This window comes from Octopus sinensis, linkage group LG3, assembly GCF_006345805.1.
Source record: "Octopus sinensis linkage group LG3, ASM634580v1, whole genome shotgun sequence".
Lineage (NCBI taxonomy): Eukaryota > Metazoa > Mollusca > Cephalopoda > Octopoda > Octopodidae > Octopus > Octopus sinensis.
Window position 1 is genome coordinate 112,924,686 of NC_042999.1, and position 26,467 is coordinate 112,951,152.

The 26,467-nt window shown below is 32.9% G+C and overlaps 1 protein-coding gene across 1 annotated transcript in view; it reads left to right on the forward strand.

Annotated features, from left to right (window-relative positions):
* Positions 1 to 23,825, forward strand: part of LOC115209163 (diacylglycerol lipase-beta) — a 58,535-nt gene extending 34,710 nt beyond the window's left edge. Inside the window, exons 8-12 of the mRNA XM_029777390.2 lie at positions 2,042 to 2,197; positions 2,758 to 2,885; positions 4,125 to 4,266; positions 7,551 to 7,774; positions 19,763 to 23,825. Coding sequence (XP_029633250.1) covers positions 2,042 to 2,197; positions 2,758 to 2,885; positions 4,125 to 4,266; positions 7,551 to 7,774; positions 19,763 to 19,925 — 813 coding nt within the window. The 3' untranslated portion in view covers positions 19,926 to 23,825. The remainder of the gene's footprint in view (positions 1 to 2,041; positions 2,198 to 2,757; positions 2,886 to 4,124; positions 4,267 to 7,550; positions 7,775 to 19,762) is intronic.
* The last annotated feature ends 2,642 nt before the right edge of the window (positions 23,826 to 26,467 follow it).

The window sequence follows — 26,467 nt, forward strand, 5'->3', positions numbered from 1 at the left end:
AAACAGGAGCCTTTATTTCTAAACTACACACATCAGTGACCTAGTGGATAAGTATATCATTCTTTGATGTAGAAAAACAGGTTCTTCAGTCAAAGTTAGTTTGTCACTATGTACACAAGCAAGAATAAGATCACCAAACTGATCAGAACATAGTGTAGATCATCATCATCGTTTAATGTTTGCTTTCCATACTGGCATAGGTTGGAGAGTTTGACATGGAGCTGGCCAGACTCCAATTGTCTGTTGTGGCATGGTTTCTATGGCTGGATACCCTCCCTAATGCCAACCACTTAACAGAGTGTGCTGGGTGCTTTTTACATGCCACTGACACAGGTGCATTTACACAGCACTGGCATGGGTACATTTATGCAGCACTAGCATGGATGTGGTTATGCAACACCAGTACAGGTACTTTTTATGTGGCACAAGCTCCTGAAAGGACAAGCCTGTATGTGTGGAAGATAGCACTTAGCTTGATGCATCTTATCAAGTAGAGCAAATTGCCACATCTCCCGATCTTTTGTCATTTCCTCAGTGAGGTCCAGGGTCTGAAGATCCTCCACGTCTTCCTGGGTCTACCCCTTCCACAGGTACCTTGCACAATTAGAGCTCAGTACTTCTTTATGCAGCTGTTCTCATCCAAATGCATCACATGACCAAACCAGAACAGTCATCTTTCTTGCACACAACATCTGATGCCTCATATACCCAGTTTTCCTCTTAAATCATTTACACTCTTTTGTGTATGCACAGACATTGCCCATCTAGTAGAGCATGCTAGCTTCATTTCTTTCAAGCCTATGCAAGTCCTCTGTAGTCAAAGCCTATGTTTCACTGGTATGTAACATAGCTGTATGTACACAGGCATCATACAATTTGCTTTTCATTCTGAGGGAGAGGCCCTAAGTTACCAACAAAGATAGAAGCTCTCTGAACTTCGCCCAGCCTGTTCTTATTCTAGAAACTACACTTTCAGAACTTCCTCCACTACTGCTAACTTGATCTCTTAGGTAATAGAAGCTATCTACCACTTCTAATGATCCCCTTGAGCATTTAAGGGAGTCTATTGCCTGCACATTTTTAGTGCTTATTGTCCCTGCACATTTGCTGAGCTTAATATTCCAAACAATTATAATTTAAATACTTTCTTACATATATTTTGAATCTCTTTGTTTCCTTTAGAGGATATTCATAAATTCATCAGCCATCAGGCAAGTAATTGGTTTGATGATAATTTCCCAAAACAGAACTGACCAATGATAAATGTTCAAAGAGAAGTTAGATTTGTTATTGATGATGCTGTGTAATTCCAAGTCATTTTTATTTGAGCAAACCTATGGTACATAGGCAGTTGGTTGAAAATTGTTTAGTTCACTGATCAATAGTTTTGGATATCTCATCCTTCCATAATAAGCTAAAGTTTGAGGGAGATTTGGCTAATGATTGCCTATCAACTTCCTTGTTGGCTCAGATGAGATTGGTGTGAAATATGGAACTGGAGATATATTGTATTCTAACCATTTTTTAAATTTAAGAATGAGCATTAGGGATACAATTCAGGAGGTTGACTATGTAGTTAATGAAATATAACTAAATGTCATGGTAGTTATTATTAAGAACTAATTAAGACCGAGCCTCTAAGAGTTACTGAATAAAATAACCAAAAATAAGGAAAGAATGACAGAAGATCCTATCAATCCATTTAACATATAAAAGTGATAATAATTTAAATCCAGTATCGATAATTCTATCAATTCATTTAACATGTAAAAGTGACAATAACTTAAATCCAATATCAGTACAGACTTAAAATTATGATATGAAATATTTGATCCCTATTTTGTTTGAAATGAAGTTACAGTTGGTAACAGTTGAATGTCTTCTCTTATTCTTGTAATTTTATGTTGATCTCTTTTTAATTTGTTGTTTAGTTATGTCACAATATTCACTACATGACACTCTATTCACTTGAATTCATTTTGGAAATAGTCCACATTCACTTGCATGTTACATTTATTGAATGTTGTTGTCTCCTCTCTAGGATGCACTTACTGATTTAACAGCAAATACTGAAAAGATGTTTGACTCAGGAGATCCTGAGTTTTGCTGTCACAAAGGTATCTTGCAAGCAGCACGTTACATTCGTGATGAACTTGAATTTCATTCTCTCATAGAAAGAGGCTTTCAGAAAACAGGTGTAAGTTTCTTCTCATTCTGTTTTTTTTTACCTGCAAATATTTATATTTGTGCTTAGTTTCGTATTTAACTTATCAAAAATAATTATGGGCCATGTATATTGTCTTATCACTTTCATTCTGCTAGTAGCACACAATATATTGTTTTATTACATATTGGCATATATGTATGGCATATCCTTTGTATAGACATATATACAGAAATACATCTTCTTTCCCTTTTTTTTATTTTACAAGAAGAAGAGAAAATGTCGCATTAAGTCAAGGATTAAAGATTAAAGAAGAAAAATTCATATTTTTCTTAAAAGTTTATTTACTACAGCTTTTCCACCATCTTCAGGTGTGTTTCTGAATGTTGCCTATGTTAATGTAACTTTGTGAGTAATCTCCCTTAAGTTTATAAGGAATTTCTACTTCCACAAATATTTAGTTCATTGGAGCAATATTTTATAACTGCTTCATAGTTTGAAATAGAATATAAAATTATGACAAATGTTCAATATCATATAGATACATTAGAATATAACTAATATAACTGTGATTTATTTGCTATTTGTTTCAGAACCAGAAGATCGTTGTCACTGGACATAGCTTAGGAGCTGGTACAGCTGCCATTCTTGCTATTCTCTTGAAAGAAAAATATAATGATGTCTACTGCTTTGCTTATGCTCCACCTGGTGGCCTTTTGTGGTTTGTATTAAAATATTCTTTACATTCCTTATTATTTTCTTTTCTTACACATTTCTTTCTTTCAATAAAGACACTTATTGAAATGAAGGCAAGTGAGGATCTGTGTTTTGATATTAGAAAATATTCTCAGCTAAGGATATGAGGTAACTGAGTGGAGAGTTAATATAGTTGATATTCAGTTTGAAATGTTGAGAGTTAATTGTCAGGAACCAAATGTGGTGAATTTTAGAAAGTGCAGTTAGTGGAAGGCAGATATTGGATAAGCTATTAAGTATGATGGAGGAGGTATTGAGAGGACAAGACATTGTAGGAAGTATGAGAAGAAAAGTATGTCTGTCAAATATGTCTATCAAATAAGGTAGGTATACTTTTCTAGATGTGAACAGTATTCTTGTATAGGAGGTATTTCTATGTGAGTAAGGTTCACAGCTTTCAAGACAAGCATTTTCTGTTTTAGAAAAGCCATAGTGATGCTCATGCTTTTACTAGTCATATGTTCAAATGTTCAGAATAATGTTAGATATGGGTAGGTGGGCTGTTTAAAGTTCACAATTGTATTACATGGGTATGATGTCCATTGGCATTATGGTGATTCTCTTTCATTTTGGCCAAATTATTTGAAGTGTTTTTATATTGTTACAAAATACTGTGATATTTTATATTGTTTTCATACTATTACAAAATATTGTATTGTTACAAAATATTCTTGTCTTAGCTGGTGACTAAGTCGCCCAAATAAGCCATTGAAATAAATGAAGAACAAGTAATGCATGTGAGGAAATGTATTTAAGATATATTGTGGATTCCATTCCAAAACCGAATGAATATTTTTCTCCCTTTTAAGAGAGTATTTGAAAGAGATTAGATTGCTATTTCTGGAAAGGTAAGCAACAGCATAGCTATAACAGGCTGAAAAGTCTATATTTAATTGTAGAATATGCCAGGGTTCAGTTTGCATAAGTTGTATATATTTATTTCGTTAGCCCATCCATATTAATAATTTATCAGCAGAATATTTATGATAGTCACTTTATTGCCTGACTTATGAGTTATTCCCTATAGTCAAATATTTACCCTTATTCACTAATTAATCTGTTAGCCTTACTCTTAATTAGTTTAATAATTTATGATTTATCTTAAGATATAATTTTCCTTAGTATTGCTGAATTAATTAGCCTGTTCTCTGAAAGGAGCATCAGTGTATTTGTTTTAATTCCAATATCTCATTTTATTCTTCAGTCGTCCAGCCAGTGACTACAGCCAAGAATTTACCTGCTCTGTTGTTCTAGGTGATGATCTTATTCCTAGATTGGGATTATGTAATATTGAAAAATTGAAGACTGATGTGGTGGGAGCTGTCAATGCATGTGATTTACCAAAGGTAACAAGGAGATACTCTTTTTCTTTAACTAATGATCTCTTGATAATTATCAAAGCAATAACAGAATTAGACAGTTAATGAATAGCATTGTAGAATGTAGATATTTTAGAAATTAAAAAAAAAACATCATTCTGAAATATTCTTTTCTTTAATTTATTTCTGTTGAGGGTGACTTCGTCTTTCCTTCCTCTTGAGTTGATAAAATAAGTACCAGTTAAGAAGTGAGATATATTTAAATCAACTACTTCCACCATCCCTAATTCTTTTGTCTCAGTGTAAGAAATGAGTATTATCACCTTCATCCACTTTATTCTGATATTGGCCTCTTTAAGGGACAAAATCCTCCCTTCACCTGCAACAACAATTTTCATCTTGACTATGAGGTCTGCTACTTTCACTTGTGATGATGATATGGTAATGAATTGTGCTATTTTGTGTAGTACCTTTCCAAAGTTTTGAGTTCAAATTATGCTTAAACCAACTTTGCATTTCATCCTTCTCAGGTAAATTCCCTGATCAAGTATTGGGGTTGATTTTATATTCCTGTAAAGCATCCTAGATCAGAATGGAATTATAATAAATGTATAGTGTTATTACTCTTTATCAATGCCTGTGTTGCAAATGTTGAAAGATGGGGTGCAAGTGAGCTGAGAGTGCAGCTGTATTGAAGGTATTATCTAACAATATGTTCTGGAGACACAGCTGTGCTAGTAAAGGACATCTGAGTGAATGGATGTTAAGTTCTGGGTGAAATAAATGCCATGTGCTTTCCTGATCTTCCTTCTGTGGCAGAGGAAGCTCTAGAAAGATGTGGAAACAATGAAGTCACTTCTCTTAGACAAGATGATAGTGAACTGAGAAAAAATAATATGTTGTTGGACTGTCCAGTCCATAATGGCATGGGAAAATAGATATTGAAATAATATGAAGTATGTTGAAGAATTAAGATTACTGTTGACTTTTTTTTCTTAATAGAATGCTTGGTCATCACCTGATGTAAAACTGTTTGTAATTTAGGCACACCACCAGCTGTTTTGAGGGGAGGGAGTTAGTTGAAGCCATCAATACCAGCACTTGACTGGTACTTTATTTTATTAACCTAGGAAGGATGGAAAGCTAAATTGGCCATGGTAAGATTTGAACTTGGAAGGTAAAGGGCTGGAACAAATATTGCAAAGCATATTTTCTGACCCTCTAATAATTCTCCCATCTCTGTTGAGTTAATATTCTTTGCAACCTTATGAAGGCGATATGATTTAGGTATCAGCATTACTATTTACTGTGATTCTGGCAGCAGTTAGAAAAATTTGTAATATTGGACCTTTTTATGTGTCTCAATAAACTTAACCTTATACTTCTTTCCTGGTCTACTTTTACATTGTTTACTTTCAACTATCAACTCAATATTTCTTCATCTGGCAATACCAGTACAGTTATCTCTCTTGTATTTATTAATTGAAAGCATTTGCACCATTAATTTTTGGTTTCAGATTTCATATAGCCTGCTCTATTAACATACAGTGTAATTTTGTTATCAGCAAGGACAGGATTTTCCTAAAAGTCTTGTATTTCATGATAAACTCTAATCATAATGGTCTCATCATTACTACCTCCAAGAGTTTTGTCACTTAAGTAACAAAACTCATCTACAATTTCTGCAAAACATCCAGATAGTGTTTTTTTTTAATATTGTTTACATATTGTTTAGGTTATTGACATAATTACCATTTGAGATGAGCCAACAAAGGAGACTTTATGCTGTCACATGTCCTGTTAAAAGTAGACTATTACTTTGATTGTCTTAGAAAATGAAAAAGCAGGTAGCATGGTCTTGGGTTCCCTGCATATAGGGAAAAAAATGTGGTTGTCATGGCTGGAACATCTTTGATCTTAAGTCCTTTTGATCAGGGATGACCTAACAACAAATAGCAACTTCATCGAGGATTTAAAAGTTGTTTCACATACTAAACTTGTTTTTTATTTATTAAAGTTCTTTGTGTTTCCTATACAATAGATATGTCTGAAATAGATGTGAAATAATAACATCTGAAATCATTTTAAGATTTTGGGTTACATTTCTTCATTTCAATGTATTAATAGTAGTGGTTGTTCAGTAACTCTAACTCAATGTTCTTTTCTAAGGTGATAGGGTATGAGTTAAGGGATATCTGGCTGCTATTTTTAGCAGGACAAGCAACTACATAAAAGCTTTCTTACTGGTTAATGGTTTTATTAATAACCTCAACAGTATGTGAACAATGAAAGGACACACTGATATAGGTCTAGCTCTCTGGACATACTGATATAGAATGTCTGACATGTCAGTTTAGATTAAACTTCATCTAATAGATATTTTAGTCATGGTCATCAATCTTAATAGTGTCGTTGTTGTTGTTGAGGCTTAGAATACATGGTTCCCATTTTTAATGACAGTAACAAGTTTGACAAAAAATGTAAATTTAGAACTGATTATAATGATATCCTGTGGCTTGTAAGGGTAAAGACCCTCTCCAGTCATGAATGACCATGGGATTGCACTTAGAAAGTTATCCTCTGAGGCATAAGTCCAGGCAAGGTTGTTTACAGAAGACCAGTAGTCGTCCATGTATATCAGCTTCCTATCTCCATGGCACCAATGTTATTCAAAGGAAAGGCAAAGGCTGATACAGCTTGGCACCAGTAATACTGTAACTCATTTCTACAAATGAGTAAACTGGAATAAAGTATCTTGCTCAATAACAACACACAGCCTGGTCCAGGAATCGAACTCACTATCTCATGATTGTGAGCCTAATGCTCTAACTACTGAGCTACACGCCTTCAGGGCAAGCATTATTTTGTGATTGGGCTCCACACAATATGTTGGTGTCCATTTTTGGTGAAAATAAAAGAAAATGGAGGTAAAACAAAATTCGCAAAATTCAATAAACTCAGCTTTTTTTGTTCATTTTGTTCAATGAAATGTATGGTGTTATAACATTTGTGGCAGCCATTTGTAATCATATAAGGATTATCAAAACTGTCAAAAGTTAGCATACATCAATAATTTGAGTTTTTAGTGGCAGTGAGAAATTTAAATGCATTTTTAAAAGATTTTAGAAATTATTTTCTTTAGTAATTGTTTAGTTACATTCATTGCATAACACTGAGAAATAAAGTAAAATAAAGTGTGCATTTTCTCATTCTGCTACAGTTTCTAGTATAATTCTGTACTAATTTTATTAAGCTACTGTTAAAACATTATAGTAACACCTAATATTTAAATTTATCTTATTATTTTTCAGTATAAAATCTTCCTGAGTGGTTTCTGGAAAGTAGTATGTGGCTTGAATATAAACCATCGTGAAGAAGATTTCAATGTTGACGAACCACAACATAATTTGGTAGATGTCAGTTCTAGCAGTTCATCTGGTCATTACGGTAGTATTGGAGATTCTGTCACACCAGAGAAACAACTTTATCCACCAGGACTTATTTTGCATATTGTTGAAGAGCAAGGTTCTACTGGGTAAGAAGATATTTTTGATTTCTTAATATTTATCCACAGGCATGGCTGTGTGGTTAAGAAGTTTGTTTCACAGTCATGTGATTCTGGGTTCAGTCCCATTGCAGAACTACTTGAGCAAGTGCCTAGTACTAAAGCCCTGGCCAACCAATACCTATTTCTTTATTACCCACAAGGGGCTAAACACAGAGGGGACAAACAAGGACAGACATAGGTATTAAGTCAATTACATAGACCCCAGTGCGTAACTGGTACTTTATTTATCGACCCCAAAAGGATGAAAGGCAAAGTCGACCTCGGCGGAATTCGAACTCACAACGTAACGCAGACGAAATGCCACTAAGCATTTCACCCTGCGTGCTAATGTTTCTGCCAGCTCGCCACCAGCTCGCCAGCCAATACCTTGTAAGTTAATTTAGTGGACAGAAACCATTTAGAAGTCCATTATGTGTGTGTTTGTGTATGTGTGCATGTGTTTGTCTTGAACTGCTTCACAACTGGTGTTGGTTTCTTTGCACTTCTGTAAGTTAGTAGTTTGGCAAAAAAATAAGAGACCACCAGAATAAGTATCAAGCTGAAAAGTAAGTGCTGGAGTTGAGTTGATTAACCAAATCCTCCAAAGTGGAATCCCATCATGAGTACAGTCCAGTAACTTTAACAAGTAAAAAAATGAAAATAAAATATTTTTTTAGATAAGCTCTTAGTGAACTGTAGCTGCAAACTGGTTTTGATTCTTGGATGAAACCGATTTATTTCTCTTATTCTCCTAACATCCCTAAGAAAGCCATGTAAGTTACACTATCTAAAACCTTCCCTATAACTTTATGACTGTGAGCTTAAAAAAGTGTTTTAATATTTATTCTTTTTATTGACTACTTAAAAGCTAGCAGAATTGTTAGCATGTCAGATAAAATGCTTAGTGGAATTTCATTCATCTTTACATTCTGAGTTCAAACTCTGCTGAGGTTGACTTTGCCTTTCATCATTTTGGGGTTGATGAAATAAGTACTAGTTGAGTACTGAGGTTGATGTATTCAAACTATCCCTCTCCCCACAAATTTCAGGCCTTGTACCTATAGTAAAAAGGGTTATTAGCCATTTGTAATGATAAATATGGTATCTAGATAATTTATGGAATTTAATTTACCATATTTCCTGGCATTCAAATCAGTGTAATACGTAGTGTAAACATTCAAGCATCATCACTATCTTTTCTAATCCTGCTGTATTTCAAATGGAATTCTTGGTCTTCCAAAGTCACCTTTGACCTACCATTTTTGGCTGCAAATTTTGGTTTTAAAAATGCAATTTAGATGTTGGAAAATACAGTATATTTTGTTATTTTAAAGAGTATGATATCAGTTGTAACAAGTTTTAGATTCTATCTAAGTCTTTTTGACTTAGATAAGGATCCTATTGTATAAGTGACAGCACATGACTTTATGGTTAGGGTGTTGCACACTCATGATTGCAAGATCACAATTTTTATTTTTGGACTTGGGTGGTGTGTTTGTGCTCTTGAGCAAAACACTTCGTTTTATGTTAGCCAGTTCAGTCAGCTGTGATGGGCTGATACTCTGTTCAAAGAGAATGTTGTGATCTTGGTCAATTATATGCCATGGAAACCAAATAACTGGCCCCATGAGTCCTAAGATATGAGATAATAATGTCCAGCAATACTATTGTATAAAAACAATCTTAGTTAACAGTATAGGTGTTTATTTTGTGTTGCTTGTCAAGGTGATGGGCTGGCAGTTGTTAGTGTCAGTGAAATGCCTTGCAGTATTTTTTCTGGCTCTTTAAATTCTGAATTCAAATCTCACCATGGCCAACTTTGCCTTTTACCCATTGGGTGGGTCAGTCAATAAAATAAAGTACCAGTTATATGCTGGTGTCAACAGTATTGACTATTTACTCTCCTCTCAAAATACTGGCCTTGTGCCTAAATGAGAAACTGTTAATTTGCTGTTTGTGAGACAAATTAATATATTTTTAAGCATTTAGTAAATTCATAGTCTCAGAAGATATAAAATATTTGAAAGAAAAACAAGTGATAGTTCTTCCATGTCTATTTATAAGATTGAGTACAAAATATTGCAATTAAAGAGCTGAACCAATTGTTTTTGGTTTGCTTTAGCCACCATGTTGAAGACTGTTCTGGGAGATTTCTTATAAGATCACATCATTGCAGTATGTGTCTGCATGCTCTTTCTTTGCTAGATAAACAATATTGACACTGTTAGATTAGGTTGAATCTGCAGATCATATCCCCCTCCCTACATTAAGATTATTCACATGTAACCTAGGTACCTAATCTTAGATATACACTCATTCAATGATCAATGACTTCAGTTATTGGTTGTGTAGCTGAATCCATTTTATAAAAAGGTTCTAAAAATTGAAATCATTTTGGCTAACCATGTGTGTGTGTGTATGCGTATAGGTATATATGTAAATATATATGCAAACATATATATATATATATGCATGTAAATGTGTATGATAATAAAACATATCAGAATAGAGCAGTAATTATTAAAACAAAAAGTTTTAACTTTTTGCTTTAATATTTTTTAAATTTATATATGTATGTGTGTGTGGGTGTCTAGTTTTCCATTTCTTCTTGTTGTTTACATATTTCACTCGGTTTCCCCTCATTTGTTTATTTATTTCATGTTATTTGTATTGTTGGTGACGTCCTGTACCCTTTATGCATATATATATATATATATTATATTTATTATTTAATTGAACGCGACCCATCCATTTCCAAGTAAGTTTATATATACATACCTTTATATATATATAATTCAACTACAGTAGTAGTTGAATAATATTCTTAAGGCTGCAATTTACTCACATGCAGCATCTTTCAGAGCTTGTCACTAATTCAATTCTTAACCAGATTGAAAACTGTTAACATTTTCGAAGAGGATTGGTCCTTAGCTACATTTTGGCATTAAAAAATTGAGATTTGGTCCAGTAGAAAAAAGTTTACATAAAAATTTGTAGCAACATTATAGGAGAGTAAGTAACACCTCCAATCAAGTTTAGATCTAAATAACTTTTTTATTTTAAAGCAAAATATATTTTTCTTAGCTTTGAGGATAGAAGAAAGCATGAGGAATTTCATAGTTTTGGTCCCATGCAACAAAAATTTGTATCAAAAAAGTTGTGAGGTAAAATATCATGAAATAAATAAGTAAGGCAAAAAATTGGATTTAAGTATAATTAACTTTTTTATTTTAAAAACAAACTATATTTTAATTAACCTTAAATGATAGAGCTCAATCTCATGCAATGAAGTTTGAAAAGGAAAATGTTATGAAAAAAAAAAATGCCCCGGAGTGGTTGGCGTTAGGAAGGGCATCCAGCTGTAGAAACACTGCCAGATCAGACTGGAGCCTGGTGCAGCCTCCTGGCTTCCCAGACCCTGGTCAAACCGTCCAACCCATGCTAGCATGGAAAACGGACGTAAACGATGATGATGATGACGATATATATATATATATATATATATATATATATATATATATATATATATATATATCATCATCATCTGTTTGTGTGTCTGTGTTTGTCTCCCCCACCATCACTTGACAACTGATGTTAGTGTGTTTACGTCCCCATAACTTAGTGGTTCAGCAAAAGAGATTGATAGAATAAGTACTAAAGGCAGTGCTCCAGCATGGCCACAGTCAAATGACTGAAACAAATAAAAAAAAAAAACTTCATAATTAAAGAAGGTACCATCATTTTGTTAAAATATTGGCATGTGAGAATACTTAAAAAATGAAAGCCAGAAGTATCAATATAGCTAAAGTTTTATGCAAAATAGAGTAGTATATATGGTAGGCAAATTCATTATGTAAAAGAATAGGCATTGGATCAAGCCTAAAAATGTGAAGACTTAGGCAACAACTCAAGCAAATTTTACTGTGAATTTGTCGTTATAGGTAGATTTTACTGTAATATATAACTAATTTTTGTATTATTCTGTTTATTGTACTAACTAATTATATACTACTATTATTTTTATGACCTATTTTTAAATTTCTAATTATTAATTAATAGTTAAAAAAAGGAATTTTTTAAAGTGCAAAAAATATTTTGAGTTATTTTTAATATTTAATAGAAGTAACAACTAATAACAAATAGAAGTAATAAAATTTTTAGTTTTAATAAAAGCTAATATTTTCTAAATCTAAATATTTTATTTGAAATTTTATCTTTAGCTGTAATATTTTAAGTAAAAATTTTCTTGTTCTGTACTTTACCAGATGTAATAACTTGTCCTCAACTTTTCCAAGTGTAATAACTTGTCCTGTACTTTTCCAGGTTTATAATCTTAAGAATATTATTTCTCTTGCTTGCATTTTTCCATGTAATATAGATAAATGTATAAACATATGTATGTTTATATGTACATATTTATCTCTTTTACACATACACACACACAACCCCGCTCTATGCATATATATATATATATATTATATATATATATATATATATATATATATATATATATACACATGCATACATATATATAAATATATATGTATATAGGTATATATTTGTAGATATGTAGATAAATGTATTAACATATGTATGCTTATATGTACATATCTATCTATTTTATACACACACACACATATGTGTGTGTGTGTGTGTGTGTGTATGTATATAAGGTGTTTAGTCTAAATTTGACAGTTTGCATAAATGGAAAAGAAAACAGAATATCCCATCCCAAAATAAATGTGTATGCATATGTTTTTATGTGCATGTATACCTTAATATAGGTATATGTATGCGTATATATGTATGTCAGTGTATAAGTATCTATGTGTATATGTGTGTGTATATCATAATCATCATATAAAAGTGTATATGCATATGTATGTATATATGTGTATGCATATACATGTATGTGAATGTGTGTGTGTGTATGTATGTGATAAATGAGCAAAAACAGGTAAAAAGCGCAAGGGGAATAAATTTTCACTAAAGTGTTAGTTCTTTTGCACTTGGAAAGGGGAAGAAAAAAAAGCATCAGAAAAGAGAAAGTAAGAATGATGGTAGGAAGGGGGAAGAAGAAAGAAGGAAAAAAAGAAAGACAGGTAAAAATGTTTAGGGGACAGGTGGGACTGAGTTTATATGGGGAGGAGTTAAGAAAGGGGAGGAAAAGTCTGGGTGTTGTGTGCATGAATAAAAGTATCTGTGTATGGAGATAAACATGGGTGGAGGTGTATGAACACTGTGAGATGCAACTGGTTCTCTGGAGGTGAGTGGTTTTGAGTGGGATGTGAATGTAGTAAAGGTGAGAGGAAAGTATAGCAGAAAAAGGTGTGTGTAGGGAGAACCAACAGTGAAGAAAATGGTGCAGGAGATGAGAAAAAATAGTTATAAGTGCAGAGAAAAAGCTATATTGTTTAAAAAAATAGTGGGAAATTAAGATGGTTTGGTATAAAATCTGAAAAATAAAATTCTTGAATGTGAAAGAGTATGTAAAAAGGTAGAGAGAATAGGAACAGTATGGTTAAAAACTATATGGTACACGTGCAAAGATTATTGCAAAGGGGAGAGATGACTGTAAAAAAGATTAAAAAAAAGCAAGTGTGTATTTGTTTATATATATATATATATATATATATATATATATATATATATACATACATATATATATATGTGTGTGTATGTTTGTGTGTGTGTGTGCATGTATGTGTGTATATATATATATATCTATATGTATCTGTGTGTGTGCATGTATGTGTGTATATATATATGTGTGTGTATATATATATATATATAAATATTGGGATGTATATATGTATGTATCTATATGTATATATATGTGTGTGTGTACATATATATATATATCTATGCACACACACACACACACACACATATATATATGAGGTTTCGACTGGAATGAGGTTGCTTTTTCAACAGGGATGCATTTCATCTGAGCATACACCTGCTTAGCTCCATATTGATTAATTTTCCTGAAATTTGTTAATTTGTGTCAGTTTTGATGTTTACTGATGGTTTTTTTCAACATCAGTGCTTAACACTTATGAAGTTCCAGTTGGTATTATATTTTCATCTGTCCTATATAGGAGAGCAGAATTTTAATAATATAATATTAAAAAAAAAATAATAGTCAATCACATGTCACCTACGCGTATATCAATTCCTACCTTCTCTCATATTTTACAATTAAATTCATAATGCAATTTAATTATAAAATGTGAGTAAAGGTAGGAATTGAAACATGTGTAGGTAACATGAAATAAATTGATTTTTTTTTCTGTGTTCACACTCTCCATTTTCTTTATATTATGGATATGTTAACCCCCCCCGCCCAAACACACATGTCTATTGGTCTCTTTTACTAAACCACTAGGTTATGGAGACATAAACACACCAACCTTAGTTGTTAAGCAATGGTGGGGAAACAAACACACACACACACACACACACATATATATATGATGGGCTTCTTTCAGTTTCCATCTACCAAATCCACTCACAGTTTTTGAGCCCACTGCAGATGTGCCCATCGATGACAATCTGTGAGGATGGGCCCCTAGCTGGCTGTCAACAAGACATTGAAAGATCTCAGCTGGCGACGAACTGTCTCTGCACAAATGGGTCTGTGGTGAATCCCTATGGTCTGCCTAGCTGATTCCATTGCCCTCTGGACTTGATCCTGCAAGTGCTGTTAGTGCAGGTGGCAATCTTGATGTGCCATTGTAACCCTTGGTTGACCACTGTGTGGATGATCATCCGTGCTGTTTGTGGTATTGTATCATAACCTCGGCCACTCAGTTGTCTGAATACTGCAGTTCAAGTCATTAGCAATGACCCATGGATATTGACCAACATGAAGATGTCTGATGGTTTGCTCCCTCTGATTTTGTGTCAGTCTTGGCATACTTGCGTTCGGGAAATGAATGATTGACTGGTAAATTTGGGTGCTTTTTGTACCCAATGAGTCAACGTTTTACACGTGCTTCATGCTTTTCATAAAGATGTGTTCATGAGTATTACCATGTTCACAAAAAAGTGAGTGAGTTCAAACACGACCTGCAATCCTTATGTCTTCAAAAGAGAGTGGTGTTGTGGGTCAGTGACATCTTGATGTCAAATTACCTAGAAATGTAATAAGATCCATATAATTTCAATATTGTGTAACAAATAATCTTTTACAATGTGGTGTTTCTTTTGTAGTTCAATATATATATCATCACATCATCATCGTTTAATGTCCATTTTCCATGCTAGCATGGGTTGGATGGTTCGACTGGGGTCTGGGAAGCCAGGAGGCTGCACCAGGCTCCAGTCTGATCCAGCAGTGTTTCTACAGCTGGATGCCCTTTCTAACACCAACCACTCCTTGAGTGTAGTGGGTGCTTTTTACGTGCCACTGGCACAGGTGCCAGGAGAGGCTGGCAATGGCCACGACTGGCTGGTGCTTTTTACATGCCACCAGCACAGAAGCCAGTCAAGACGGCGCTGGCATAGGCCACGTTCGGATGGTGCTTTTTACGTGCCACCGGCACAGGTATCACAACTACAATTTCCATTTGATTTTTATTTGATGTTGATGTGTGTGTGTATATATATATATATATATATATATATATATATATATATATATATATATATAAAATGTATGTGTGTGGTGTGTATAAGTTGGTGAGCTAGCAGAATTGTTAGCATGCTGGACAAAATGCTTGACATATCCATCTTTTCAAGTCCAGTCCATGCCAGCTTAGAAAATGGATGGTTAATAATGTCCTCTGCAGTTAGAGCCCACGTCTCACTACCATGTAACATAGCCATTCTCACACAAGCATCATACAATCTACCTTTCACTCTGAGAGAGAGAGAGTCTTTTTGCTGCCAACAGAGGTAGTAGTTCTCTGGACTTCCTCCACCCTATTCTTATTCTAGAAACAATATTTTCAGAGCATCCACCACTGTTACTAATTTGGTTACCTAAATAGTAGAAACTACCTACTACCTCAAGAGAGCCTCCTGGGCATTTGAGAGAGTTTAAGTCCCTTGTGCTCTTAGTAGTTACTGTTCCTATGCATCTGCTACACCTGAAAGCAACCTTATCTGATAACCTTCCCACAATTCCACTGTATCTCTTATACTTCCATAGCTTACATTTGGTGCAGCAAATGGAATTATATCCCACTCCTTCCCTACATATTGAACAGGGCCATTTGCCAGCCAGAATAACAACAAATTTAGTCTTAGCTAAGCTAACTTTAAGGCCCTTTGATTCTAGGTTTTGCTTCCAAACCGGAACTTCTTCAATTCTGCTTCAGATTCTGCAATAAGAGCAAGATCATTAGCATATAGTAGTTCCCATGGGCACCCAGTTTTGAATTCATCTGTTATGGTCTTGAGAACTATGATGAATAAGAGTGGACTAAGAACTGATCCCTGGTAAATTCATCACTGTTTTCAAGGCTAATTCTCACCTTATAGACAGCATCGCTTTTCATGGTTTGAACTTATCTAACAAGCCACTCCTTTACTCCTAGCTTCTTTAGAGACCAAATAAGAGAGCAGGGAACCCTGTCAAATGCTTTCTCCAGGTCAATGAAGGCTAAGTACAATGGCTTACTTTTGGACAAAGACTTTTCTTGCAACTGTCTCACTATGATTGCATTTGTGGTACTTCTCAAGGAACAAAACAAACTGCACCTCATCTAGTTTAATTTTATCTCTAATTAGTTGAGATATAACTCTCTCTGTAATTTTCATGACCTGATCCAGCAGTTTGATACCTCTGTATTTGTTTCTATCTAAGGCATCACCTTTACCCTTATAACAGCTGACTATAATATTGCTACACCAGTCTTTGGGGATGACACCTTCCTGAATAGCCTGATAAACTATGTGAGTGGCTAGGCTGTATCCCACTCCACCTGATATTTTAATCATCTCGGCAGTGATACCTGATGGTCCAGGGGCTTTCCCAGTCTTCATTTTCGTAATTGCTTTATCGATTATACTGCTATCTGCTCTGATGGCTGGTCCCTCAATTGGTTCAGTATTTGAAAAACTCTGCTTCCCCCAGTCATTCTCCACATTTAACAACTTTTCATAATGGCATCTCCATGCATCTTTCTTCTCTGAGTCACTAAGTGCAAGCATACCATTATCCATATGTACACATTTCTCACTTACCACTTCTCTATTCTCTCTGATATACTGCTTTGCAATCCTGAATTCCTCATGCTTCTGATCTTCATGCTGCATAACATTGGCAAACTTCTTACCTTCTGATATTCCTTTTGCTATGTAAACCGGTTACCTAGCCTTCCTTCTGGTTCCCTGAAGCTTTGCTTCCAGTTTTTCCAGTCCTTTCAGGCCTGTCTCTTTGCTTTTATAGCACAGTCTACCTCCTTGTTCCACCACCAAGTCACCTTTGGCCTGGCTGAGACTGCACCAACTACAGATTTGGTCAGTGGCACCCAGTAAATTCTCCCACTGGAACTTCCAGTTGTCCTCTAAGCTATATGTCCCTTCCTCGTTCTCCTCTCTATCATCAGAGGCTTCCAGTAGAATGTCTCTAAATTTTTTTGGTTTGCTGGGTCTTGAAGCTTCCATAATCTCCTTTCCAATATGGTTTATGTCTTTGAGTCTCTCTAGTCCTAATTCTGAAGTCATTAACTAGTATCTGTCTGTCTGTCCATCCATACACACACACACACACACACACACACACACACCACACACACACACACACGAAATATGCATCATCATCATTGTCATCATCATCATTGTCATCATTTAACATCTGTTGTCCATGCTGGCATGGGTTGGACGGTTTGGCCACAGCTGGCAAACTGGAAGGCTGCACCAGACTCCAGTCTGATTTGGCATGGTTTCTATGGCAAGATGCCCTTCCTAATGCTAACCACTCTGAGAGAGTGTAATGGGTGCTTTTACGTACCACTGGCACAGGTGCCATTTGCATAACACCGGTATCTGCCATGACTGTGATTTTGCATATATATATGGATATATATGTGTGTGCGTGTGTGAAGGGTAAAAGATATCCTGGAAATGTGGTCTCTGAAGTGTTGGTTGTAGCTCTGACAACCTATTTAAGAACATCATGATTTTGAATAAGAATTGATAAAGGATAGTAAATGCTCAAGTCTTGCTACTGACAGTTGTTGCAGTGCAGGTAGCACAGTAATACACTCTCGGTCTATGCTGTAGGTGATTGGAATAGCATGAAGCTGTAAATAACTGTGCAAAAGAAAAAGAAACATTATAATGGTTAAGATGTTGATATTATAAGTTACAATGCAAGCAATTATTGGATTGGCCAGTAACTCCGAATAAGAACTGGAATAGACTGGGAAATTCAAGTAACTCCTACAGGGTCAGTGACACAATGAAATGTATTCAGTGTATGCTGTTGTACCTTGTGTTATACCAATGTTGCTGGAATGAGTTGTTGGTTGGTTTGTGGAAGGCTGTGTATAATAATTGAGCAACACCAAGCAAACATTTAAACATGATTTATTATTCCTGCACAAGGCATATGGAGTTGGCCGTGTGTTACAAATATACATTTACAGTCAGCAAGATGAAAGAAATATATTGCAACATGCATGGTAGCTGGATATCAAACATTTACCACTGGGGCTGGATTAAATGCAAGGAATATAAATTCATGCACTGCTTCATATCTGCCATTATAACTCATCATCATCGTTTAACGTCCATTTTCCATGCTAGCATGGGTTGGGCGGTTCAACTGGGGTCTGGGAAGCCAGGAGGCTGCACCAGGCTCCAGTCTGATCTGGCAGTGTTTCTACAGCTGGATGCCCTTCCTAACGCCAACCACTCCATGAGTGTAGTGGGTGCTTTATACATGCCACCGGCACAGGGGCCAGAGGAGGCTGGCAATGGCCATGATTGGTTGGTGCTTTTTACATGCCACCAGCATGGAAGACAGTCAAGGCGGTGCTGACATTGGCCACTTTCAAATAGTGCTTTTTACATGGAGCCAGTTGTTCTGGCCTGATGTCTACAACATTCAGCAGACTGGTACTTAAAATCAACTCAATTTATAATATTTGTGGGGAAATGTTCTAGGACCTTCCAAAATAATCTTTCATGTGATGTCTGGTTCCTGACTGGACGATAACTTGACTGCACACATGATCAAACTGCTGCTATGTCATGACTTGAAATCTGCAATGTGGCAACATGAGTTTGAATCTTGCTACACTGTGATGTGATTGGTGATAGGAAGGTCATTCAGCTGCAAAAACCATGCAAAAAAAGAATGTGCCATACAGAGATTGGTGATTTCCTCTATTGCTTGTGTGTCAAATGATAGAAGATTAAATTCTGTGAGACTCATTAATAAGTTGATTTATAATTCAAGGGCTTCTTCATGTCTTGAATTTTATAATTTGTGTTTTAAGTACAGGATTTGTAATTGCATGCTACTTTTGGAAAATGATGTAGTCCGTATGTTATTTCATTACCTATATCAGTGGTTTTCAACCAGGGTTCCGCGGAACCTTGGGGTTCCGCCAGTACAGTCCAGGGGTTCCGCAAGAAGTTACAAAACTGCTAAAATCAGCAGTAATTTTTAATTCTCCTGTGCAGATATGTGTGCATAAGACTATTAAATTATTGCACAGGGGTTCCTCGAGCCAGTGGAATGTTTCCTTGGGGTTCTGCTCCAGCAAAAAGTTTGAAAAGCACTGACCTATATTGTTTGATATTTATAGTTATTGTCTCCTATACAATTATTTTTTAATTATGATATAACAAATATTAAAATATAAGGAGCCATTTGAAAGGTTTATTCTAAACCATGAAGCAGGTGTAGAGGAGGATTTGAAATGTTTTCCATTTTATTATATTTGATATTGAAATATTCCACTAATTTCATATATCTGTGCATATTTAACCTTTTTTTTTTATCTATTTAATTGACAGTTTCTTCAGTAAACCAACATACCACATAGAATGGACAAGACCAAACGAGTATACTGAAATACGTGTCAGTTCAAAGATGTTATTAGATCATTTACCCAACTCATTAGATGATGCTCTTGAAAGACTTAATGTGCCTTATGAAGAGTTTGCTGCTCAAGTATGATATCAACCTTTAATCTTCTCATCAAGCTCATTACATTAAATATTTCTCATCTCCCACGAACAAATATTCAAATGTTTCAGTCAGTGATCGTATTCAGACATTCATTATTTTGCTGCCTACTTATGGTTGATGAATTAACTCTAATTTATAATTGCTGCTGTTTTATACCTGATTATTCTTTTGGTTCTTTACTTAATTGATTTTGGAGACTTTCTAAATATTTTTCAGTACAACAGAGTGTATTTTTCTGTTATAATTTCATTAAATTATATTGGATATTCTGGTATGGATGGCAGTAAACTCTCAGTGTATGACCTGATTTTCAAACTTCTTTTACTTAAAATTTTTATGCTTTTGAAAGAGGCATAAATGTCACTACTCTGTTTCTTTTTCTTCTAAAATCTGAAGCTTCACGCTTAAGAGGTTGTCATTGGGGGGGGGGATGAGCGACAAAATTGTATATTGTAAATGTTCCAAATTAATGAAGCATGACATAAAAGGTACAGCAATATTTGGCAGAATAGTTTTTGTTGTCAAGAGGTTGACCTGATAAAAATTGACAAATTTGCTTTTTATAGTTAGACATGAATATTTTTTCATTTTTATTTTTCTGAATTCCTTTATTATAACTGTATTTTCATTTTCTCTGAACTTCCAATAATAATCCCACTTTTTTTCCTTTGTAATATAATCATTGAAACACTGTGATAAAACCGGAATGTCATTCCCTGCCAACAACATATGTTTTGGAGCTATGGGAGTGCATGGGTGGGAATTCTTTGATTCAAAGAAACTTATATTTGTCTTCTGTCAATATATTTTACCTAGTATAAAAATTAAAGCATTAGGATAGATTGTTATTGGGGTTATCAAAATACTTTAAGACATAGAGTAAAAGTATCAGGATATTCTGATGTAAACAAATTATATTTTGAACGTGTATTATTTTAAATAAGAATGAAACTGTTAAAAAGTATAAAATGTCATAGTTTTGGTCTTTACTACTACTACTACTACTACTACTACTACTACTACTACTATTATACAAGACTAGTAATTAATTTAAGATTTTTATCAGCACAAATGTATTTGCACATATTAAGAAATATCTTTAAAATGTCTCTTTAATCATTTTCTGCACAGGTCAATAATTATTTATTGAAAGTGTTTAGGTTCACTGATTTTTGTTTTCTTTTTTTATTCTCCAAATCAAGAGACAGTTTTCAAAATTAGATTGAAACAAAAATGCAAAACTAGTATTGATGGCCATTAAAAAAAAATCAAGTAGTGAAATATTTTTGCATTATTCAATTAGTGGCAACTGCAACAAACTGTTTGCCATTAGCTGTAGCAATATTTTGTTCACATGTATATTTATATTTAATTTATTTTTCTATATTTTTAAACACTCTTGTTAAATGCTTTTAATTTAACTTAGCTTTAAATGTATTTAATTCCTAAAATAAATTGTTACTATTGTTTGATTTTATTTTTACCTTCTAATTTATTCCAAATTGAAAACACCCACCTACTTCTTATTTTGATAGTTAATGCAAATTACTTATTTGTATACTATATTATTTGGTGTATGTGATCACATAGATAGAGAAGAGAATATTGTTCAAATTTTTATTTTATTTGTGTCATGCTAGTTGAGAAGTTTCATTGAAGAAAACAAAATTCATTTATGAACTTAACAATTTGCTGGAGCCTGATTGATTTCTGAAGAATACATGAACTTAACACAATATTTCAGTTAATAGTATTTAGCTATTAAGTAGCAAGAGGTAAAAATCAAGACTATTTTGTTATTCTTCTCTGTAGTGCAATCATTACTGATAATATTTATTCTGTTAACTTATTAACTTTGCATTATATATATATATATATATATATATATATATATATATATATATATATATATATATATGGAAAATAATTGCAAAAGTGTAGAAATAAATACTAAATCTAATTATAAACTCATGAAACCTGATACTAAATATACCAATAAGAAAGGTAAAAATAAAAAATTTAGTAAAACAGAATTTAACAGCATTGATAAGAATATATTTGAAAATTCTTATAATAAACAAAATATAAATAATAAAGGAAGATATACTCCTTGCATAAATTCTGAAAAACATAATATGGATTATGAGTGTCTTAATAAAACAAATACTTTGTGGTTCATCATCCCCTTTGCAAGTCAAATTAAAAATAACAGTCAAATCTATTTACTAATCAATACAGGAATATTTAAATAAAGTTAATAAGTATAGTGAAATTATTAATTCTAAATCTATAAGAGTTTGTCATTCTTTATCAAAAAATCTTTTTGCATTTATATCCTCAGTTAATAATAGAAAATTGGATACTTTTTATAACAGCCGTAACTTAAATAAAAATGATGTTAGGGTAAATTACAATAATAGAAGACATATAACCGATATTAACTTTCTTCCTAACCCTAATAATAGAAATAATAAAAATGAAAATAATTCTATTAATAATAATGTTAATATGAATTGTGATTGTAGGATTAAAGAAAATTGTAAACTTAATAATAACTGTAAACAGGACAACCTGGTATATAGGTATATAGTTAAATCTGAAAGAAAGGCATACCATTACATAGGCTCAGCTGAAACTAGATTTAAACGAAGAATCGCAAACCATGAAAGTTGTTTTAGAAATAGGCATAAAATTAACAATACTAGTCTCAGCAAATTTATATGGATGTTAAAGGATAATGGAAATGATTATACAATTAAATGAGAGGTTGTAAGCCATGCTATAGCTTACCATATTTCAAATAGGAAATGCTGTTTATGTACCAAAGAGATTTTTCAAATTATAGAATCTAAACATAAATTCTCAAAACGAGAGTATTTTAGCTTGTTGCTACTAATCAAAATGTGTTTTTAGAAAATTTAATTAATTAGTGGATTTATATTAAACTGGAAATTGTAAGTATAGACATGTTACCACTACTCGTAATATGTCTTTAGAAAATTAATTAATTTAGTAAATTAATAATTAATTGAACTGAAAATTATAAGTATAAATAGGATATAAAATAAGTATTAAATAAAGTATATAACATCTAAACACAAATTAACTAACATGGAGAGGATGAATATTTTAATTTGTTGTGATTAACCTAAGCACAATTTTAGAAAATCAAATAAATTTATTAAGTAGATAATAAATATAACCAAACATTAACCTATTCTAATTTGTTTTGATTAACCTAAATATAATCTAGAAAAATTAAATAAATTTATTAAATAACTAATGAATTAAACCTAACATTAAAAATACAAACATAATATAATAACTATGGCTTAATTTAAACATCACACATGTATGTAATTTAAGGAAATTATTAATTGTCAGAAATGAAAAGAAAATTGGTTATTTATCAGGTATAATGTTTATCTTTTTTTCCCCCATATACTGTCATCAATTACATTTTTGTCTAGTGACAGTTTTACCCTTAAAATACACTTCATGTTAGAATTTATGAAAGTATATACAAAATATGCATCCCTCTTGTCCTTAAATATTTGCCAAAAAATTCTTTATTTGCTATTAGTTATTCAAAAAAGAGCATGAATTGACAGTTTTTAGAATGTTGGGCAAAATGCCTTGTGGTATTTACTTTGTCTCTTTACATTCTGAGTTCATATCTTACCAACATCAGGAATTATTAATTATTTAATATTTATAACTATTTAATATTTGTAATTATTTACTCTTTTGGGAGATCTTGGTAATGTTGAAATTAATATTTTTTTTGTTATCCTTGATAATTATTTTGCAAAGTTTATTAAAATTCTGTTCTTTCTAAATATTCTTTTTTTCTGATACAAACTAACCCATGGAAATATTGTCGAGTTACGAAAAAAATAAAACAAGAAAGTAACAACAAAAACAATACTTACTTCCTTTCCTTTTGGTTTATGTTGGGTCAGTATAATCTTCTTAATGAACACGTATTTTTATTAATTCACATAATAAAAACTGTACATCATAAAGGCAACAGCCTACGATCAAAAGCCCACTTACTTAGATTCTGAAAAAAACTAACAAATGACATTAAACATTTAAAGGAAATTCAAAGAATAAAGAATTTTGTCTTCATTGTAATGTTATCATTGCTATATAAGCAAGCAGATATCATACTCCCTTTTGTAAATAGCAGTCTTGAAAGTGTAAAATGTATGCGAATTGTGATTTTTAATATGCAACTGATGAGCCAGAGAGATATTACATTGTGGAAATATTTTTTAAGTCATTCTATAAAAACTACTGTTGTATTAATTTTTAAATGTGATGTCATTGATTAAAAAAAAAAGGTGCTTTTTAGTATCACTTTTATTTATCTTGGCTCAGTGTGCTCACAATCATGAAAGAAAAAGCTGATATAAATCTATATGTTAATGGTATATTAAGTTTATTATTGTTACTCAGGCATCTTGAATTGTGAATGCAAATTAAAATTATGGCTCATTATACTGCTCTGCATGTAGTTGCCTAGATATCCAAATGTTATTGCATCAAAGTGCTGATGGTATACAACTGACGAACCCTTCAGACAAGAATAAAGACAAGAATAAACTTTAAGCAATTTTCTTAGAATTGAAGATTAATGATGAGATGTAGCATGTTTCTAAGATATTTCATACACGCACACACACACACACACACACACACCACACACACACACACACACACACACACACACAAGTTTATGTGCATATGTATATATGTATACATACATACTGAATACACTGTCTTGTAGATCTCAACATACCAAACCATCAAGTATGGAAAACATTGATTATAAATGTCTATCCATGCCAGAGATTTTTTAAACAATTATTGTTAGATGTAAATGAAAAATAAAGCTATGAAATTATGTTACTGAATACAGTTAAAAAGACTTGCCACTATATAATTAATCAGGGTATAATAATGAATAGTCATTTGATATATAAGAAATAGCTGTAGTTGTTATTTGTGGGACATTAATATATACAACTCAAGAAATGTTTGAATTACAGAAATGCTAACCACATAAGAATTTTGATTAACTGATTTATTTAACAGAATAGTGAAATCTTACTCAATAAATAAAAAAAAAAAATTGAATTAAATAAAACAAACTCTCAACATATATCCTGCAATAAGAAAATTCTGCCAAGGTTGACTTTGCCTTTCATCCTTTCAGAGTCGATAAATTAAGTACCAGTTAGTTGTGTACTGGGGCCGATCTAATCGACTGGCCCCCCTCTCCAAAAATTTCAGGCCTTGTGCCTAAAGTAGAAAAGAATTGTAAGCAAGCTGGACAAAATGTTTAGCAGTATTTTGTCCATCTTTACATTCTGAGTTCAAATTCCACCGAAGTTGACTTTGCCTTTCATCCTTTTATGGTTGATTAAATAAGTACCAGTTGAGCATCGAGGTCAATGTAATCGACTTACCCCTTTCCTTGATATCAGTAGCATTGAGCCAAAAATTAGGAAGAATAATATATTGAGGTTGAGTTAACTATACCTCCTACAAAAATAGGCCAAGTAGGAAATCAGTATTATTAATGAAACATTTATACTCTTGAGCAATTTCAAGTATCCCACCCTACTAAAAAAAACAACAGCCAAAAATAAAAAAAGAAGGAATCAAAGATGTTTTATTACAATACTTAAATACCATTTAGATATTAGAAAATGTATTTTTTTAGCCTCACTAAATTAAGATATATGACTAAATATTGAAAACATATTTTATGAAAAATTTTACTTTCTTGCTTTAAATATTTAATGCTTCATGAAAATCATTCTTCCAATGATATTTGTACAGACAGACATAAAAAGACCCCATATTTATTGTTATATTGCTGGCCTCATTTCCTTAATACTTTATTGGAAATTTCCTTCATTGTTCATTGTTGTTCATATGTAAACCATGCTTGAATAAATTCTGCACATTATTGAAATCTTCTATAATATGTATATACTTAATAAAATTCAATTGTTCAAATAAAGACAAAGGGAAATCTTCCATTGTAAGACCCTTATGATTGCTATGAAACCTGAAATTGTACACTAATAAGAATATTTGATCATTTCTGTGGTTAAAAAAAAACAAAAACAAAACTTTTTTTTCATGTATTTGTAATAATGTGTAATGATTGATGCTTTTAGTGTTGTGCAATATCTGCACAATATCTCTGTGTTTGTATGTGTATATGCATATCTGTATAATCATAGGCATGACATTATAGTTAAGTTTACTTCCCAACCATGTGGTTTCCCGTTCAGTCCACTGAATTTTGGGCCATATTTCTTCAACTATGCCCTGGACTGATTAAATCCTGGTTACTGAATTTTGTAGACTGAAACTAAAAGAAGCCTATAGTGTGTGTTTGTGCATGTGAATATATATATGTGCATGTGTGTATGTCTTTTTTGTGTCTCCTTGTCTTGACATTGTATAAGAATTGCAAACGAGTGCCACTGTCATGCTAGCAGTGTTTTTTG